The sequence below is a fragment of the Ruditapes philippinarum genome, unplaced genomic scaffold, assembly GCF_026571515.1.
Source record: "Ruditapes philippinarum isolate M1 unplaced genomic scaffold, ASM2657151v2 ctg5024_1_1_1_1, whole genome shotgun sequence".
NCBI lineage: Eukaryota > Metazoa > Mollusca > Bivalvia > Venerida > Veneridae > Ruditapes > Ruditapes philippinarum.
In genome coordinates this window covers 54,382-75,577 of record NW_026854595.1, presented here as the reverse complement: position 1 = coordinate 75,577, position 21,196 = coordinate 54,382, and the positions used below count along the sequence as shown (strand labels likewise).

General features: G+C 32.7%; 1 protein-coding gene across 1 annotated transcript in view; it reads right to left on the bottom strand.

Annotated features, from left to right (window-relative positions):
• Positions 1 to 12,662: 12,662 nt before the first annotated feature.
• The window catches only part of LOC132740528 (cubilin-like), a gene marked incomplete at its 5' end in the record, with an annotated part of 62,536 nt that continues 54,002 nt past the window's right edge, over positions 12,663 to 21,196 (bottom strand). Inside the window, 5 exon segments of the mRNA XM_060728451.1 lie at positions 12,663 to 14,033; positions 14,367 to 14,602; positions 17,279 to 17,444; positions 18,164 to 18,345; positions 20,624 to 20,762. Coding sequence (XP_060584434.1) covers positions 13,929 to 14,033; positions 14,367 to 14,602; positions 17,279 to 17,444; positions 18,164 to 18,345; positions 20,624 to 20,762 — 828 coding nt within the window.

Sequence of the window (21,196 nt, the reverse complement as noted above, 5' to 3'; positions counted from 1 at the left end):
AGTTTAGTTTCTATTGATGGAAATGTTTGTTTTCTGTTATATTTATTGTGAATTCGAACTGTTTGTCTAAAATTGAAATATTTGTTTATTATTTTAGAATAAGATGAATATCAACGCTCAATATGAACCTTGAGCACTCAACGGTACGAAGCCTTGTAACACTGTATAAATAGCAATGTCAAATAACAACTTTGCATGAGCACTAAACTTTTACGAAACCTTGTAAAATTGCATAAATAATTATACTAATTTTTGTAAAAAATTTAAAAATTAAACCAAGACAAATCCAGAACACAAATTCAATAGTTAATACTGATGTACCTCATTGATTTCCTTTCCGTTGATATTTTAATTATATTGATGATGATTTAGTCTACAATGACCCGGGTCCCTTTTGACTTTTCTACTCCTGTCTCAAATTATCTATTTTTAAAGACAGAAACATAAATGCTATCATTTATTATAATTTTGTCGCTTTTATCGTTGGATTCTTCTTGTTTACCTTGCTTACGTTGTATACGTTGTTTATCTTGTTTACGTTGTTTTTTTTAAATCGTTAGAAAATGTTCGATAATGTTTTACTAATAAGTCAAACACTGTATTTATTTATATCACGCGTAACAGATTATCAACACATATTACTTTAGAAAGTCATTTCTGGCTTTTCATGGAAATATAAGTAATCGAAATCAGTAATTTGATATCATTCCTGAAATACTTTTTCTTTCAGGAAGTACTTCTAAGATAAATAACAAGATTGGGGGAAAACAAGTCAGTCTAAAGAGCAGCTATATCCCCTTCCACAGTGGACAGGAATGAAGATTGTTTTTTAACATTTGACCGCCTCCTTCAAACTGTCAAAAAGGTAAAAACCGAAACATTTGCCCTCTTCGTGTGTGTAGTGACGTCACTACACCTTACGTGTGACCTAGGTCTTTAGATTATTAACCTTGATTTTACGCCCTTCACGTTTTGACATAGCGGTAGTTATTTGTTCTTAGTAATTTTAAATCATATCTTATTTCAAACAGTTTATACGTCATTAAGTGTAGGTGAAATGTGGACTTTTTTACATTTGGCTTAATGTGTTCAGCGGACATGAAAATGTTACGGGCAGACAGACGGAAGTCATTTCTATAAACTACTCTCCGCTTTGCTTTTTCGGTAATATCTTATGTCTGAAACAATATTTAGGTATCTTGTCATTATTTATAAATAAAATCGTCACTTAATGACACTTACTTCTGTCTGTGTACGTTTGCGTGCGTATGTATATGTTGTTTGCTTGCTTGTTTGGGTTTTGCGTCACACCGACACAGTATAGGTCATAAGGCGACGTTCCAGAAACACAGTCATTTTATTGTCGTTCTTTTTTCTAATTTCATTGTTAGTTGCATTTTTATACATAAAATTGGTGAAATTTTGTTTTGTATCATTTGTTGTAAATATGTGCAAACGTTATTGTTGTAAAGTCGGACCTAAAACAATACTTTAGCAGCCATTAACAAAGCTATTACCATGACGTCATCTTTCGTATCTTAAAGTAAATCTACTTGCTAAACTGAAAGCTCGTTGATTTATTGGATTGAATTAAAAATATAGGGACGTCAGGAGTCCGGATATCCGAACGTTCGAATCACGATTCGGTGTCCGAATTCAATTTTCAGATCCGGATATTCTTATGAAATATTTTGTTGTTTTTTTGCAATTTAAGATTTTAATTCCAAATTTTAAATTGAAGAAAAATTGTACAAAAGAATTCTTTGAAAAACAATGCTTGAATTTAATTTGACTGTGTGTTTTTGTCCACCTTTCTGAGTCGTATTTATAGAAAAAAATAAGGGCGTAAAATGAAGATTGGAAAAGACCAGTCTCCAACAATTATTCAAAGAGGAAGATCGTGAATGACGGGAATAATAAGCCCGACTTTTCATCTGTCCTACAACTAACGATGTTAACTAGTCGGTTGGTACTGGCGCCAAAATGTCAGAATGTGTTCCAAAGTACAGTAGCAGGATCTTCACAATCAATCTCTCCGAAAAGTACGGCTTTTCCCAAAGCTTTAAAGGTCGAGAAATTAAGGTTTTTGCTCTTCCCCCCCCCCCCCGTGCATAGCTCCAAGACGACATTACCACTTTTTATTGCGTTTTATTTTCTATTAATAAATATGGACGGAAAAGTACATGTAGAACAATATGGAGGGCGATCGTTGCCAAAATTCCAGACATGTAATGTGTTCCTTTTGAAAACTACTTTTGAAAATGCGAACATGCATGTCTAGCATTTTTGATTGCATTCGTGCACAGCAAATGATATGCCTCTTAATCCAATCTTTTAATTGAAGGCACCCGCTTTTAAATAACAAGTTTACATGTAAATCTTAACAACTGACCTAACACACATTTACAAGTACGTATCTACCATTGCATATAATACATAAGCATGTTTACACACTTGTAGATATATATCTGTACCTGAAAAACACAAATGAAATGTAAAACTCGAATGCAAAAAATATAATTTAATAAAACGTGTTTCCAGTCGTAGAACTACAACAGTACATTTACACAGTTACATGTTTAAAATATCAAAAGTAGATTAACAAAGTTAAACGATTTTAAGTCATGCATGACGCCCCGCCCCTCTCTGAGTATTTACGATCTTCTATCACGGAAATGTACGGACAGGTATAATACCCGTCGCCTCTCTCCTATTTCTCAATAAAGTGAAGGGAAACACGGCGTCCATTCTAACTTTTTTTATTTCTATAAAAAATATTATTGGTATCAAATGAAAGATTACTCAATAACCTTTCTATGAGTGCCTCGGAAATAAAAATGAATTAAATAGATGTATTGAATTTTTGTATTTTTACTCTGAAAATAACACTCTCGAATTGGTAAGAAAAACACGGCGTTCCCTCCAAACTTTTTTTTTATTTCGTAATATATTTTGATAATTTTGGATTGAAATAAAAGTGTGCTTAATACGATTTATGATATATAATTATATATAATGCCTCAAAATAAAAATGAATTAAATCAAAATGAATTAACTTTTCGTTAAAAAGTTTATCATGTTACTTTCTGTAAAATAGAAAAAATAAGAATCCCTAAAGAACGCTCAAAACGACAAAATTGAGAATGTTGCAGGCCCGGTTTGATTGAGCCTGCTCATGGACGGTAATGGAAAGTGCAAGTTATCGTCCACGCCCCCTAGCACCGGCTTAAGCAAAATTCAACATGAACTGGTACAATTTTGAATTTTGAAACATCCGCAGATGTGTTAATATGGCGATTATCATGGAACCTTCAATGTGACACGTAAGTGCCATACCATGAAAAACGGCATATGATCCCCAAGTAAAAAAAAACAAAACACACTGTGAAATTCAGTAAGAGAAACATGGCGCCCCTTACTTACTTTTTTTTTTATTTCTTGGTCAATTTTGATAATTTTAGAATATGATAAACAAGATCATCAAGGAAAGGCGGCGTTGATAATTTTAGACTCAAGTAAAAAATTCTGGAAACAAAGTGGTCCCTCGGAAGCATTAATCACAACAAAATTACATAAGAATTGCAGATTCGGTTTGATTGAGTCTGCACATGAGGGATAATGAACAAGTGCAACATGCCTCACGCCCCCTAGCACCGGCTTGAACGGTACTCAATTCTCAACACTTAATAGCGCTGGCACCAACAATCCCGAAAGACCAGAAAAATATAACAACACTGAAGTGAAGTACGGGGCAACTTTTTACAGCTGCCACACGGCACTTGACACCTGCTGTTGTGAAGTATAAAAATCTGGAAACAAAGTGATCCCTCGGAAGCATTAATCACTACAAAATTACATAAGAATTGCAGACTCGGTTTGATTGAGTCTGTACATGAGGGATAATGACAAGTGCAAAAAGTTTTTATTCATACTGAAAATACCTTAGTAAAGATTGTACATATGTGTTACGGATAAGTATTTTCTTGATTTCGGAAAGGAAATCTCGGTGGCCGCTTTAAAATATACTTGCATAGTTTTTGTTAAAAAATGAAATTTGTGGCCAATACATTTTTCAATGATACCAAATAAGAATATTGGATGGTTTTTTACATTATCAATAAAATTACTCCTTGAAGTTGGTCATTGTTTCCCGTAAAAATTTCCAAATCGCCGATGTTTCTCAGGCATATATGATAAACAAGATCATCAAGGAAAGGCGGCGCTCAATGAACGCAACCCCACATGACCCAGCAACAAGAACAAATGGCAAGAAGCCCAGGCGGACCAAAAAACAACAACACAGGACAGGGCACTAGGCAGAGCACGGACAGGCTAATCACTAAAATGATAAATGATTTGTAACTGATAAGAACACGATGTTAAATAATAAGGTAATGCATAAGTTATCTTCATCATAAATGGTAAAATCATCATTTTCAAGTGATGTTGCTAGTGACAAAACTTTTGTTACAAATGTAACATATATATGTTATGAAAAATGGCGTATGTTGTCCTTCAGTTTTTTCAGTTTTATTTAAAAATATGGGAGAGGCGCCGTTTTATACCTGTCCGCAATAGAAGTTCGTAAATACTCCGAGAGGGGCGGGGCGTTATGCTTGACTTAAAATCGTTTAACTTTGTGAATCTACTTTTGTCATTTTAAACATGTTACTGTGTTAACGTACTCTTGTAGTTTTACAACTGGTAACACGTTTTCTTAAACTCTATTTTCCGTATTCGAGTTTTACGTTTCATTTGTATATTTCAGATCTATAAGTGTTCAAACATGCATATGTATTGCATGCAATGGAAGATACGAACTTGTAAATTTGTTGTCGTTTTAGATGTTAGGTCAGTTGTTACGATATATATGTAAACTTGATATATAAAGGCGGTAACCTTCAATTAAAAGATTGAATTAAGAGGTAAACAATAAAAATGGTAGGCATACAAGTTCGCATTTTCAAAAGTCATTTTAAAAAGGAACACTTTACATGTCTGGAATTTTGGCAACGAACGCCCTCCATAGAACAAGACGTTTGCAATTCTGCAAAATTGACCTTTTTTATTTCGATTTCTTAGTACTAAACCTTAGAGAATGTATTAATTATGTTTCAACCATTTTACTGTATACTTCGCTTGTCTTATATCAAACGCATTACGCTTTTTACCTTAACTGAATACTTTTAGTAATAACGTTTCAGTTACCTAAGACTTTTCGATTGGCTGATTTATTTTACAATGTGGATTGGTTTTTCAGTAGCATATGTCTCGAATGTTTTTTTTCGTACATTTTTGTATATTGATTTGTTCAAAGTTTGTGTCTTCTTTCAATTTTCATTTCATATTTTGAGGGTTGATCGCAAAACTGCAGTTACTTATGTGAAATATTGAAGGAATTACAATAATTTGCGACAAACTCTTGTTTTGTCTCATTTGCGTATAGTTGTTTTTGTTAATTTGTTAATTTAAGCACGTGACAATTTCCTTTGTCTTTTTTGTTGCGAACTTAATGGACAGTTTTCGAGTATGTTGTGTTCAACTTTCCGTTGCTTTGTATTTCCTCCGAGTTATTGACTTTTTACTGGCATGTTGTGTATTTTAGATTAGGGAATTGTTGTTAATATTGTCAACATTGCAATTTGAACTTAATATATTGCATGATACTAAACTGTCTTTCTCTTTGATTATATTCAAACTCCTCCTTTTTGTGTTTCCTATTCGACTTTCATTGTCTTATTTAAAAGTTCCGATTACAATAGAATGTATAATTAAGTTTCATATAAAAGCCATATAATCCATTTATTTATTGAAATGCAAAAACATCATGCTAATTTTTAATGACTTTTCATTAGAGAATTTTTAATGACTTTTCATTAGAGAATTTTTAATGACTTTTCATTAGAGAATTGTCGTAACATTGCAATCAAGATATAAAAGGTCGAACAGTGCAATGCAAGAACTGCTGTTATCTTTTTCATACTTGAACAGATTTTATGAAGATGCTAATTAGAATAGTGTGTGTTTTTTTACATCGATAATTTAATCAATATCTCAAAGGCAATAAATTGAGGTAAAAATAGACACATCCATGTATCAAGAATATATCTGATCAAATTTTATTGCATCCTAAATTTTGAGTGATGTTTTGTTTAGATCTATTACAATTTCACAGTGACAATCAATGATTGTGCTTATGACGTCACTTAGAACTGCAAGAAAAATTACTTCGATCAATTCCAAGAGAATGACTTAAATGAAAAGTGAAAATATACACAAACGAATCAGAAATCAAACAATAATTCTGTCCAATTAGAATTTAAAAAAAAAACGCTTCAAACGCATGTTGGATGTTTTGTTGTTGTTGTTGTTGTTTTAATGGTGCAATGATACCGTGACATTGGAATAGGTGCGAAATAAAAGGGGAAATGTAAATAAATGACACTTTACAAAGACAGATTTATATTGGTAAAATTCTAGAGATTTGTATTTTGCATGGAAGTTAAAATACTAATTCGTTTATATTTTGTTTTTTTATTAAATAATTTCACATTATAATGATGAACGTGCATATCCACCCATTGTGCTGACGATTTTCTATATTCAAAGAAACGATTTTATGACGCATATTTCATGTCTACTTAAAGTTAACAAGGTTGCATGCGAAATAAACACTTACTTAGTTCGGTTAACTTATTTTACAGTGCGACACCTGTGATTCAACTGCCTATTCTTCAGATTGACACATTTTTAATATGTGACGAATCTGTAAAAAGCGAGCACATTTGCTACGTGCACACTTGTGTGGTCCGTTCCAAATATACGCGTCAATTTTCCATTTTCAGTTTTACGATAACATATAATAGCAAGTTTTGAATGCATAGAAAATATTCTAAATTGTGCAAGTAACCAATGAAATGATTGTTTTTGTATAATTAATTAATATACATGTACATCATAATATTTAATACCAGTCATTTGAAAGGGAGTCGAATAAGCTATTTTCAACACGAAGGGACGGGAAATATTTTTGTTTGGATGTAGATATGGACCAATAACTTTATTGAATTCGCTTTCTCCGTTTTTCCATCAGTTAAATGCCAAATGTCCAAAAAATTGAAAAGCCTTTAACGCTAAACGACAAAAAAATCATTTTTCAAATTAATTGTTTTTGCTTTTTTTACTTTAAGTTGACAAGTTGATTTTTGTCATTTTAAATTGTATATATATTAGGCTTTTAGACCTCAGTAGATTTTCTACGGAAAACTTTATTTGAAGTGTGCGTCGTTGATTAACCAACAGCTACTGTTTTACAATCTGTGACAAGATACGTTTTTCATAAAATGGTTTTATCAAATATCGAAATTTATTTTATCAATAAAAGATAAAAATACATCGCGATAGGCTTATTAAAGGAGCTGCAACGAAGAGCTCAAAAAGCCTTAAACAATTAAATTTGAAATTCTTATAAAAATCATGTGAGGTACTTTCAATAAAATCAACTGCATAGGACTATAAAGTTATATGCTCAAAATTAAATTAAAGAACTTCTTTTTTGGGAATCTAAGCCAGATTGCAACGCTTTTCATTTTTGGGCCATTTTACAATAAAATAACGATTCTGGATAAACGGATAAAGGAAAGATCAGAAGTTACTCGCCCAAATGGTCTCAAATATTGAAAAAATATTTCTTGTCCCGTCATGTCAAAAAAATAACACCCTCAGTGGAGTCTATTTATATGGAAAGTATCAGTATCTTTTGTAAAAGATGGCTAACTGGTAAGATTTTGTCAGCACATTGCATTAATTAAAATAAATTAAATGCAGATAGTACAGACAAATTTTTTGTTGTTGACAATATAAGATTGTTCAAATCATGTTGTTAACGTCCCTTAGGAAATAAGCAAAGGTTCCCATGGTAGAGTGCTTCAAAGAGCTTGCCATCCACCATTGTACGTTCGAATTATGTTCATGGTTAGATATTTTTATGTTAGGAAGCAATCCGGGAAGCTTACGGTTGTGGCAGCTCTTGTCTTAATGTAATACACGAATTGTCAGCTGATGTGTCTTCTCCTACCAGTAAAACTAAAACATTGCCATATGGCCGTAACATGCAGTTTCTACAATTTCAGCGTTACGGGATATACAAGGTGATATAAATTGACAATTTGCTACTCATTACAGGTGAATAATTATCACCACAGTACGATTATCATGTGCGTTACGGGATATACTGACAATTTGTTACTCCCTACAGGTGAATGATATTTATCTCAGTAGGGTTATTATGATAATATTTAATAATCAACAATCTAAAGACTGTGTTGATTTTCTGCTTCGAAATTGCAAGAGACAACCCGACTTTGAAAGGACTTCACGGATGTGCAGTCTGGACTTGCTTTAAAATGATGGCAAGGCTAATCGTTCTCGGTTCAATTAGGTTACGTGTTAATAAACATATTTTAAAACCAGAGGGCACTGGTTCGATCCTCGGGTGAAAGGATTATTTTCTGTGACAAGTAATAATGGATATTAAATCTTATGATCATTCGTCTCTCACCACTGGTGTATGTGGTATAAGTGTCGGTCACTTGTGGAGAAATTGCTTATCTCTGGTTATTTGTCTAAAAATGTCAAAGGAACACTAAGATGTGACTAAACTGTTTTAACAGGCGTAAAACATGAGAAAAACAGTTATAATTCAACATAATATATTTTATTATACTTAACATCATTTTTAAATGTAATGTTACAATTCATTTGATGTGTATGTTTATAAATAGGATACATTTTTATAATGAATTCAATTTGTTTAAGGCGAAAGTGATAAGGGATAGATTTGAGTTTTGTATTTCAACCTCACAAAATTTTGTCTAATAAGCCGTGAAAAATAAACACACCTTTTAGTAGTAGCCAGGCAAAAATACAGTTTCTATGCTGGAAAATATTTAATAAAAGATACAGAATCGCCAGGAAAAGACAGCTGCTTTATTTTAAAACTAACTTAATCATAATGTCAATGGTTTAAGATGATTTCATTATAGGAACAAGAGGAGAATATGTTGATTTAGGTTTAAAATTAAACAACCATCATATTAATAACATGGATTAAAGCGTTCAGTAATGCTGATGCTATCTCTGCTCACAATGTCATAGTCGTCTAACCAAATGAAGGCTTGTCCGATGCGCACCTTTTCAAACCTCTTTTTCCAGTACAGCTCTACGTGTAAACATTGTACGTGCAGCCATTTCTCAATTACATTATTAATTTGGAACACTTGATTAAAAACTGGATCTCGGCAGCGTTTTGAGATTTTCGTCTTTAACTTCTTGTCACCAGTGCGTTGATACATACTCACATGTACTTGGCAGTCTATAAGTTTGTTGTTATTGCGTAAGTTTGTTACATCCTCAACTCTATAAATTGTTACTTGGAGGGATTCAGTCTTCGGATCATAACGGAGTTTCAGATCAACTGTTGCCTCCTCTATGCCGCGATCTTCTATCAAGGATAAGTATTCTTTTGACGGGACCTTCACAAGTTTGTACTTGTTTGCCCATAAACTGCGTTCACTGCGCATAAGTGATTGATCCATAACGCACATGTCACCGTTTTCAACAGACGATGTTTCATAGAATTCCTCGTCCGAGTAAAATACTTCGTCAACTCTTTTATCGTCAATGTTTTCTTTCATTTCTTGAAGCTCTTTTAAACGATGAAAATAAGCAGATGCCATATCATTAGACTGGCCAGCTTTACTGGCGGAACTTTTCTTCTTCACTGATATTTCCCCATTCCTCCAGCGGCTTTCTAAAAGCTGAATTATACTCTCTGAAATGGTTTTTGTCCTTCGCATATTAACCCCGTCGTACCCTTCACAGAATGGCATCTTTGGTTTCTTATCTCGGGTATATTCAGCAAATAATCGGCACGGAGAAGAAGGATTATTGTGGAATGGATTTGTAATCTTGTTATCATCTAAAGTCTTGACGGAGTCTCCTGTGTCACATCCCGGTGAACTTGGTTGAAACATAGAACCAAACGACGATGTTGATAAGCTGAGTGACTTAAACACTCTTGAAGCAAGATTCCGCAGTATTGGAGAAACATTTAGTAAAGACACCGACGAAATACTGCCTGATTCTTGAGTACTTCCGGTCGAAGAATGAGTTTTGTTTTCCTTGTCCGCAACAGTTGATAACGTGCACAGCACAGTTCCACTACTGCACGATAAAATAATCTCATCTGACATGATGATAAGCAAATGAAGGACCTTTCAGTTCTATGAGAATTGCAGAATGCTATGCGTCTTATATATGCAAAAGGTGAGAAATGTGCTAATGAAAGCTTCGTGATAAAGGAGGTATAGAGAATGGGAGATAAAGTCTTAGTACTTCTTCCAGTTTGACTCATTTTGATACAGAAATAGACGCTTCAAAGGTTATTAGCACTTTATATGGTAAATATCTTATATGCGATTCCCCATCTTTTAAGTTGGACAAAGCCTTTCATCGTTTTGAAGGAAAAAATTCAAAAATATGTACTGACTGAAATAGCAACCAGTACACAACAGTTTCACACGGCACGGAATACACGGCTGATCTTGCTTTGCACCGATAACATTGGCAGAATGTTCTGGTAGCGGGCTATTGTTTAAAAAAAAGGGCATTTAAAATATTGAAAATAAAAACAATTATGTTATTCCTATAAGAATATTGAAAAAAAAAATTCCCTGATCCGAAAAATGCTAAACAAAGAAACAGGTATCTGTATCAAGATTAATTTAAGGCCATTGGGTTATTAGTTTTTATATTTGGTTTTGTTTCATCAACATATTTAAAAGACACTGCATAGACATTTGGTTCAACAACATCGTTTATTTTATTAGTTAGACGTTATCTGTTACATGTAAATACATGTTTTACAAATAAAACTCATTGAATAACGTTTAAGAATATTTTTCACTTTTAGGATCTTAAATTTCGAAATATTATTATTATTTTGCGAAATATGCAACGTATCACATCTAAAAAATGTAAATTCTTCGGATTAAGTAGAAGACGAACTAAAATTTGTTTAAAGGAAATTACTTTTGGTCAATCACATGGTATATAGAAAGAAAGTCCTCATCAATTTCCAAAATGAAATAAATTTAGATATTAAATATCGTTTAAGCAGAATTGTCCTCTGCTAAATGTTTACAAGTCTTATAGTATGATTCGATTTATAAATTAGTTTTATGAAAATAGACAAAAGCTTATATGGCTAACGAACGTGATTTTAAAAGGTCATCCCCAAGCAGGTGGGCAATTAATACTAGGTTTACGTCTATAGTATTTAACTAAAGTACAACTATTTATTTACCTGGACTGCTTAGCTTCGGTCAGTAACATTTGGAACCCTTCGTCGATTATTCATTATCATATCCGAAGATTGAACGAAAGGAGCGAGAGGATGCCATTGGATTTATAGTACGACCAGTCCAATACAACACGCAGATGTTAAAATGTATCAAGTAAATGTTGGCAGGATAAGTGAAAGTCTGCATAACATTAAACTTACGTAAATGAAATATGGCAACGGATGGGAAATGTAAACCTATATCATATTCATGTATAACCTTATAAATTCATCTTTTTCTATCACGTCAAAATTTTCTTAAACACCAGTAATTCAATGCTGATAATCGTGCTTTTAAATGTATTTATATATTTTTTACTAGAAATTGTTTTATGCTATTCTTGCACCATATTTTAACACCATGTTTTGTTAAGATTATCTGTTCGATTTAAATGTAAATTCTAATAACCATTTCATATAATTCCATATGGAAATGCAGTGAATATATTAATTTTGTTTTAAAAATTCATAATCAGAAATTAATGTTTTATCATGTATATGCAATGATAAGATATAAATAAAGATACTACTTCTAACAAAATTTTAAATATAAAACAAGAGCACCGGACGGGGTGTTAACGTTCGTCTACTTATTCAGGGCAATGGCTATGAATGACAATGTTCTATCTAAAAGGGGGCATAGCTCTTATTGCTTATCAGGATGATGCCGTATTTAATTTTTGTTCCTTTTTTCCATGATAATAAAGTGTGCCAAGTTTTATGATGATAGCTTTTTAATAGTTTTGAAATCATCCTACATAGGTATTTTAAACACAATTTTAAGTGAAAATGGGGAATAACTTTCAGAATAACGCTCCTTGTCTTAAATAATTACATCAGCACCTTGCAATGGTAAGTATGTAAATTAAATACTGAGTTGATATCCAGTTTGAAATAATTGGATAATGGGCTACATTGAAGTTTTTGTACGTCGACGACAAGAATGTCGACAAAGCGGTCATAACAGCTCGACATTTTGTTGAAACAGACGAGCTAAAATCCATAAAATTACTTATTTTGAGCATTGCCAACTACAGAATATTCTGTAGCTAAAAAAACGAGATTTTGGCCTATTAGAAGTGCTATGTACACACATTTATTTTTATTTGTGTTAACGTCGAACCAACACTGCAAACGCCATACGGTGACTGATCAGCCATGTTAGTACTGGTGGGGACTCCCCGAGCATTTTTGTCATGATGATAATGAAAGTGATGAGACCAACAGTTACACAACACAACATATGAAACAACACAACATATGAAGTCAATAAAATATTTTATTTCATAAGATAGTAGTGTACATATACCTTTGTTACAACAAATGTCAAATATACATGTGAGTTTATAGTACAAATGCTAATAATCATGAACAAAACTGTGATAATATTGCAAATTATCAGGCCAGTCCTCGGAATTTACAATAACAAAAGTTGCTAAAATTATATAACAAAAAAGCCCAAGGAATGTGACTATTACAAAATATTAGAAATAATTCATATAATGATACAGTATAATAACATTCTTATCAACATTTATTGCACATTTTATTAACTATTGCACTTTGTAACAAATCAAATGCATCACATGTACATGTACTTTTAACCCCTTAAAAACATGTATATCACATGTACATGTACTTTAATCCCCTCAAATATATTACACAATGCACAATAATGATTTTTCAATCAACAATGCATTGAATTACAGTCACAAATTACTGGTCTTCTTTCCTTAAATTTAATTTGACTTAAACTAAATGCGGTTTCAACTGTGATTGGTTAGAAAACATTTAATCAGTTCAATATTGAGCATTCATAGCTCAAATATCTTCCATAAATAATCCATCTGTATCAATGAAGACTAAAAATATGCCTATAAAAACAGGAGCAATTGAAAGATATTTACACAATATATATATTATATACACTATTGGTGACTTAAAGGCACGTTATACCGCAGACATATATATTTTTAACCTTCTGTTGAAAAGGTAAACATGCGTTTATCATGTTGTAAGATGATGGGTCTGGAACTTGTGTGTTGCTTATACTCAAGGTAACCTAAAGGAAATAGCACTGAATAAATGTAAAAATTGTAATGTTTTATGATAAATGTCGGAAAGTGTAAATAAAGTGGCATTTTGACTGCCATACAAAATAGAGCTTAAGACTTCTTTAGACTTCTATAAGTGTACTATTGGTCAAATTGCAAAAAGAAGCAAAAGAAGACTCAGGTACATGTATTTCGCCAACTAATTTTCCTCTGTTTTTCGAAATTTTTAGGGGGCAACAGAATAGGAAGCTTTTAAAAATACAATGTAGAAATGATAACATTTTTCAGGCTTAATGGACCTTTAATTGTTTGGAATTTAAGAGTACTGCAATGTTTTCATATGTTATGACTTAATGATACAGCTAGGCTTTTGTGACACAGATTCTAGCCTGTGCATGTATGTATCATGTTAGGTTTTTCTGTTTATCTGTACTGAAGGTTTAATTTAAAATTTCACATTGTATATTAGTCTATTAGCTCGTGAATGTGAGTCTGAAGGCTATCGATGATCCGCTACCATCAGACACGTACTTGATGAAAGCCACGTTACTACTTGTAGACATGGGAGCAGGTACCTCCTGAAATGAAAATTATATCACTATACTAAATATTTAATAAACCGCGTTAATTTAAATCATTGCCCTTAAGCACAATTTCAGCTTAATCGTTATTTTATATTTAGGGCAGAATTGGGCTTTTTTCAATCATGAAAAATAATCAACATTATATTTAAGAAGCACTCATTATCTTAATTATAATACAAATTTCAAAACCACTCATATCAGATATCTAAATATGTTAACTACCTAGCCCTCAGTGATATTAAACTAAAGAGAAAAAAAACTACAAACAACGCTTACTGTATGCATGTAATTTCTAGATGTTAATGTTAATAAAACTACCTCACTTACCCCACCACAGTATCTGCCAAATTGATCTGTCAAGTCGTTATTTCCGTCAAAGACAATGATATAATCTGTCCCACAGTTCTCGCCATTTCTCATATCAGTAAAAAGTAATGTAATCACCCTCCTAGCTGGTACCTGTATCATCCATGAGCATGTGATTGCTGAAGTAAAGTTACCTGGGTAACCAGGACTTGTAAAACTGCCGTTGATTCCAGTTATGTTCCCGCCACAGCCAACACCTGAAGTTAGATTCACATAAATTTACAATGATACTGAGAAGTCTATATAATATTCTCCCTAAGTTTTATTTTTAAGGGAAAAATTGCACAATGTCAAATATAAATTTGTGAAATTTCAAATATTTATTCAAAACCTTTTTTGGGTAGAACAATGAAATTTTGAGTTATTATTCTTCCTGTACTAGAAATGTTAAAAAAGAAACAAGAACCGGTTGAACCGGGTGATGCTCCCCGAGAAGGTTCTGGACACAGGAAAGTATAAAAAAATGAACAAAGGGCAATAACTCCAAAATTAGACCAGGCTTTGTTTAGGTTCTTGAAGCGTTGCAGTTCTATCCAATTACATCTAGCTACCTACAAGTTTCATGTTGATATCTACAATCCTAAATAGTTGTTAAAATCCATTATGTCTCGAGACTATAATAGTATCCAAACCTAAGTAATATGAAAGTAAATCTAAGTTGGGTGAAAATTGAACTAATCAAGAATAAGACCAAGGCAGGATGTATTGATTTCTGATGCATGCACTTCCACCCGATATGGACCTATCTTAAATATCTGTCACGCCGGAACATAAAGTTCTCATGTATAAATATCGTCTTTATAAATTTTAAGAGTAATGTCCCAGACAAAGTTCAAAGTGTCAAAATGAACAAAGGGCAATAACTCCAAAAGTAGGCAAGACAGTGTTACAGTTCTTGTGCACTGCAAACTTACTCAATGAGATCTATCTACCTACAAAGTTTCATGTTGATATCTCTTATACATTAAGAAATATGTCCCGGATAAAGTTCAAAGTGTAAAAATAAACAGAGGGGGATAATTTAAAAAAATTAGGCAAGGCAGAGTTAAGGTTCTTATTCACTGCACACCCTACTCAATGAGATCTATCTACCTACAAAGTTTCATGTTGATACCTCTTATACTTTTAAAGTTATGTCCCCGGACAAAGGTCAAAGTGTAAAATAAACAAAGGGGGATAATTCAAAAATTAGACAAGGCAGAGTTACGGTTCTTGTGCACTGCACACCAACTCAATGAGATCTATCTACCTACAAAGTTTCATGTTGATACCTCTTATACTTTTAGAGTTATGTCCCGGACAAATTTCAAAGTGTAAAATAAACAAAGGGGGATAATTCAAAAATTAGGCAAGTCAGAGTTACGGTTCTTGTGCACTGCACACCTACTCAATGAGATCTATCTACCTACAAAGTTTCATGTTGATACCTCTTATACTTTTAGAGTTATGTCCCGGACAAAGTTCAAAGTGTAAAATAAACAAAGGGGGATAATTCAAAAATTTGGCAAGGCAGAGTTACGGTTCTTGTGCACTGCACTTCTACTCAATGAGATCTATCTACCTACAAAGTTTCATGTTAATACCTCTTTTACTTTTAGAGTTATGTCCCGGACAAATTTCAAAGTGTAAAATAAACAAAGGGGGGTAATTCAAAAATTAGGCAAGGCAGAGTTACGGTTCTTGTGCGCTGCACTTCTACTCAATGAGATCTATCTACCTACAAAGTTTCATGTTGATACCTCTTATACTTTTAGAGTTATGTCCCCGACAAAGTTCAAAGTGTAAAATAAACAAAGGGGAATAATTCAAAAATTAGGCAAGGCAGAGTTTCGGTTCTTGTGCACTGCACACCTACTCAATGAGATCTATCTACCTACAAAGTTTCATGTTGATACCTCTTATACTTTTAGAGTTATGTCCCGGACAAAGTTCAAAGTGTAAAAATAAACAAAGGGGAATAATTCAAAAATTAGGCAAGGCAGAGTTCTTGTGCACTGCACACCTACTTAATGAGATCTATCTACCTACAAAGTTTCATGTTGATACCTCTTGTTGTTTCAAAGTTATGTCCCGGACAAGAAAAGGGGACGGACGGACGGACGGACGGAAAGACGGACAAGGCGGCGACTATATGCTCCCCCGAAATTTTTTTCGGGGAGCATAAAAACACTTCGACACAACTTCTTGCCCTTATTTTCAGAAAATGACTTGCATTCTTTTTTTTAAATGTGTTTTCTTAAAACATGCATTTATGATACTACAAATGGTAGCCTCCACTTACACTATGTCAGGTCCTTAGCATTAGCAAAGGCTTATGTTGAACTACATATTGATGCAGATTTCTTAATACCTTTCATATACAGATCAAAGTGATACAAAACTGGAAATTTTAGAGTAATTGGAAATAGTTATCATATCCGAAAAATACTTTTTAGTAGTTTTAATTGAATCACAACATATTTTTTGAGGAAAAATTATGCTTCTTCAACAACTGAGGGTTGGTCCCTTTATGGGCATGTCCAAATAAGGGAACAAGTTACTTTGATGTTTGAGTATTTATTGAAAATCTGATGGGATGTCAGCAAAAGTCAATCTAGGTCCACAAAAAGTTTTCTCATAATCTGATATAATTCTAATCTAAGAAAAAGAAACTGCTGTAAATCTTGAGTAGACCAAATGAAAAAAAATAATTACGTAAAATCTTATCAAGGTAAATTAGAAAATTGATAATATCTTGAATTGTTGTTTTAAGAAAAGTAAAAAAACAAAAACAAACAACAACAAAAAAACGACAAAAGATAAAACTAATAATAACAGTTTTTGCATTACAAGGTATTTGTAAATGATGTCATAATTTTGCTGGAAACCTTTACCTTGTGAAGTTGCAGTGTAAGTTATATCATAGCCTGGATATGTCACTGACACATCTGTAACAAAGCTAAAGCCCACTGTATTGGTAGTTGCAAATATTGGGTCAGGTAGAACCCAGCCACACAGTTTCCTGATAACCGGGGAATCATGCTCAGATCCATTCCTTACCTGAAGTATTGAAAACTGAGAATTACCTGTACACATTTCTATACAGTGATCATTGCAGAATAATGCTAGCTCACTTATACTAAAAATTGGAGGTGAGAGGCAAGTGGTTTGAGAGGCAAGTGTTTTCAAAGACCTCAACTACTCAGACAGAGATGCTCCTCTACCTGTCTTAAATCTTGACCACATCAAACAGGAAAATTATAAAATCAATAAAATGCATGGCTTTATGTAAGTACAAAATATTTATATAACAATTTCATTTTTATATAACAATTTTTCTATTTACAAGTTGAAATTTTTGAACTGAATAAAGTTTATTGCCTTTTATGATGGCTTATGCAAAATAAAAACACGAACTCTTTCTAAAAAAAGAGATCTTAATTAAAGTGACTCAACTGAGGTTTTTAGAAATAACAGAACTGGAAATATTATTACAAGATATTATAATAATGTACTCTTTGATGTAGCAATGGGTCAAAAACTTGTGTCAAAATTTCAGATCATTTACTCATTCAGTTTTAACAGAAAAAATATCTTTATGTAAAACACACACATCATTTTTAAGTGCCTTACATGCATTTTTTAAGTACCCAAGTTGATGTATGTAAAAAATCTAAATTTGATGTTTTTATGCTTTTGGACCTCAGTCTAGTTCCTTAAAAAATAATAGTCCTAAAAAAAATAGAAGATGAATAATAAACAAGTTATACAAAGCTCACCTGAAGATAGTCAAAGTTGCAGTTTGTATGAGGCTCAATATGGAATGTGTTGAAGTAGAGTGAAACTGTAGTACCAACTGGTGCCTGTATTCTAAACTGGCAATTAGCATTCTGCGGGTACCGACCTGGCCATCCGGGACTGTAAATCTGCCCACTTAAACCCGTATATGTTCTGTTACAAGCTATTTTAAAACAAAACAAAAAAAAATACATTATCATGGCAATATATTATCAGTATATGTGACAATATTTTTTAATTATATATATTAGGGTTCTCTGTATTAAAATTACAGCATAAAACAATCCCATAATCCCACATAATCATGAGGATATCAATTATCCACTTCATCCAAAATTAACTGTTTTAAAGGAACTCCAACGAGGTCTGAAAAACCTTAAAACATGAAATTTTGATTTCTGATATAGATCACCTTGAACACTCAAAACAGAAAGATATGCAAAAGACAATAAAGAAATATACTCCAAAACTTATTTAAAATCATATTTTTGGGCTACTTCAACTCAATTTTTCAATTTTGGTTAATTTTTCACAATTAGAAACAAGAGCCGGTTGAACTTGGTAATGCTCCCAAACTAGGTTTTGGACACAGAAAAGTATATCTTTTGTAGTTTTGAGAGTTATGTCCAAGACAAAGTTCAAAATATGATAATTCCAACCTTAGTAAGGAATAGTTACTGTTCTTTGCACTGAACTACTACTCAATGGGATCTCACACTTGAATTTGTCTCAATATGGTGATCATTTCTGAGAAATAGTTGTAAAATCCAACCACAAATAATGAAGTTATTGGCAGGACAAGATTTTGCTTCAAGGTTTTGCTGTAGCCTTGACCTTCAATGTAGAATCCCAAATGCTGCAGGCGACACATGGTCACAATATGGTGATCATTTCTTTGAAACACTTGTAAAATCCGACTTCAAATAACAAAGTTATGGGCTGGACAAAAAATTCAGTACATACATACGGACGGACGGACATCCCCAAGGTGACTATTTGCTCCCTAAAATTTTTTGAGGGGAGTATGAAAACATTCTTGAAATAAAAGAGTGAGGGAAATTCTGCACACAAGTTACTGGTCTAGAACTTCATTAAATGGAGCATTAATCTAAAAAAAATTATTTCAGTTTTGTCATGTCAAAATAACTTTAGTTGAGTCCTTTCAACCCTTGAGCTGTTAAATCTGTTTGTATGGATTTGCAAAGCTTTAAATTTGGAACAGTCCATTCAAATAAATTTCAATTTCCAAATACAACAGCACATAGGTTGGGCAATATACATCAGAATGTATTTTTTTTGAAGAAGTAAAATAATGATACTGGTAATTTTCTAATGGAAATGATGACCTATGTATGAAATATTTCTATATCATCAGATACCTTAAAAATCCCTGTGATTCTAAAGTTATTGACTAGACAACAATATTACATGTTACTGTACTGTTTCACATAACAAAACAAAAATCAACAGGGGTCAACTACCAGCCAGGAGCAATGTCCATTACCATCCTACATCTATGTGGCTTACAGACAGACCAAAGTAGTCCTTGTGATTCTAAAGTTATTGACCGGACAACAATTTTACATGTTACTGTACTGTTTTACCTAACAAAACCAAAAACAACAGGGGTCAACTACCAGCCAGGAGCAATGTCCATTACCATCCTACATCTATGTTGTTTACAGACAGACCAAAGTTATCCTAAAGTTATTGACCGGACAACAATTTTCCATCACACGTCACTGTACTGTTTAACCTAACAAAGCCAAAATCAACAGGAGTCAACTACTGACCAGAAGCAAAGTCCATTTCAAGCAGAAATCTATGTGTCTACATCTATGTGGGTAACGGACAGACCAAAGTTACTTTTTGGCCCAAAAAAAACTATTAAATTTTCATATAAATTTTCATATATCTTTCATATATACTTTTCAGACTACATGCTATTGCATGATCCGTCAGACACAAGAAGATTTCAACACAGTAAGAGTTCATTATAATTAGATTTCTTAACACAATAAAATCTCTACTAAAAGGTTCACTTTGCCTCAGAAACAAATAAATATTTACTTCTTTTTAAAGGGGAAACATGAATTTTTTAATGTTAAAATAATGGTTTTAGAGAATAATAGATACTTGTTATCTGAAGAAAGTAGCAATAAATGTGAAATTAATTGTCATAAAAGTAGCAAAATGTAAACAAAGTAGTATTTTTACTACCATAATAAATCACTGTAATTGTACTTTTTGACAAAAAAAAAAACAAACAAAAAACAACAGATGAAAAAGATGGTTTAGGTAATTAGCCAATAAGTAAATTTTTGGACATTATAAAAAATACAACAAAATTACTAATCTTTTAATAAAAATAAAAGCATTTTTGAGGCATAATGGATATCAAGTCTTCAGCATTAAGATAGTGAAACAAATAAATAACTCACTTGCAGTACGATAATTGAGAGAGAATCCAGTGCTGCCACCATTTGTTGCAGCATAATTTATCTGCACAGTGTTTCCAATTGAAATAAATACACCAGGTGGGGTAACTCCACAGGCATGAACTATACGCCCTTGGGAACCCTAGATAATGAAAACATGTAAAAAAGTAAATATTGGTTAAACTTTTTAGTAGTTTATACAGAATTCGATTGTGAAGGTAGCTAACTAGTTATTGACACACTCTCGGATCTGTTCCTGGAACCAACCAGTACAGAGCAATGAGTATAAAGTTTCTTGCTCAAGGAAATAACAGATTTCCCCTGATGGAGCTTGAAGCCACGCAGCTAGCCATCTATAAATTATTAGTTGTATGTATTAAACCTTTAAGCGATGCCTCCACTTCTTCTTAGAAAGGACTTGTTGGATTTTACATTAACCTATCTAGATAAACATTATACACATGTTTATTTCTACTGTCTCTAGGCTCTGGACGAGTTCCAGGATTAAATCTATTTTAAATCAAGAAATATTACTGCTAAAGTATGTTACAAAGAACCCTAATCCAGAAAATAAGT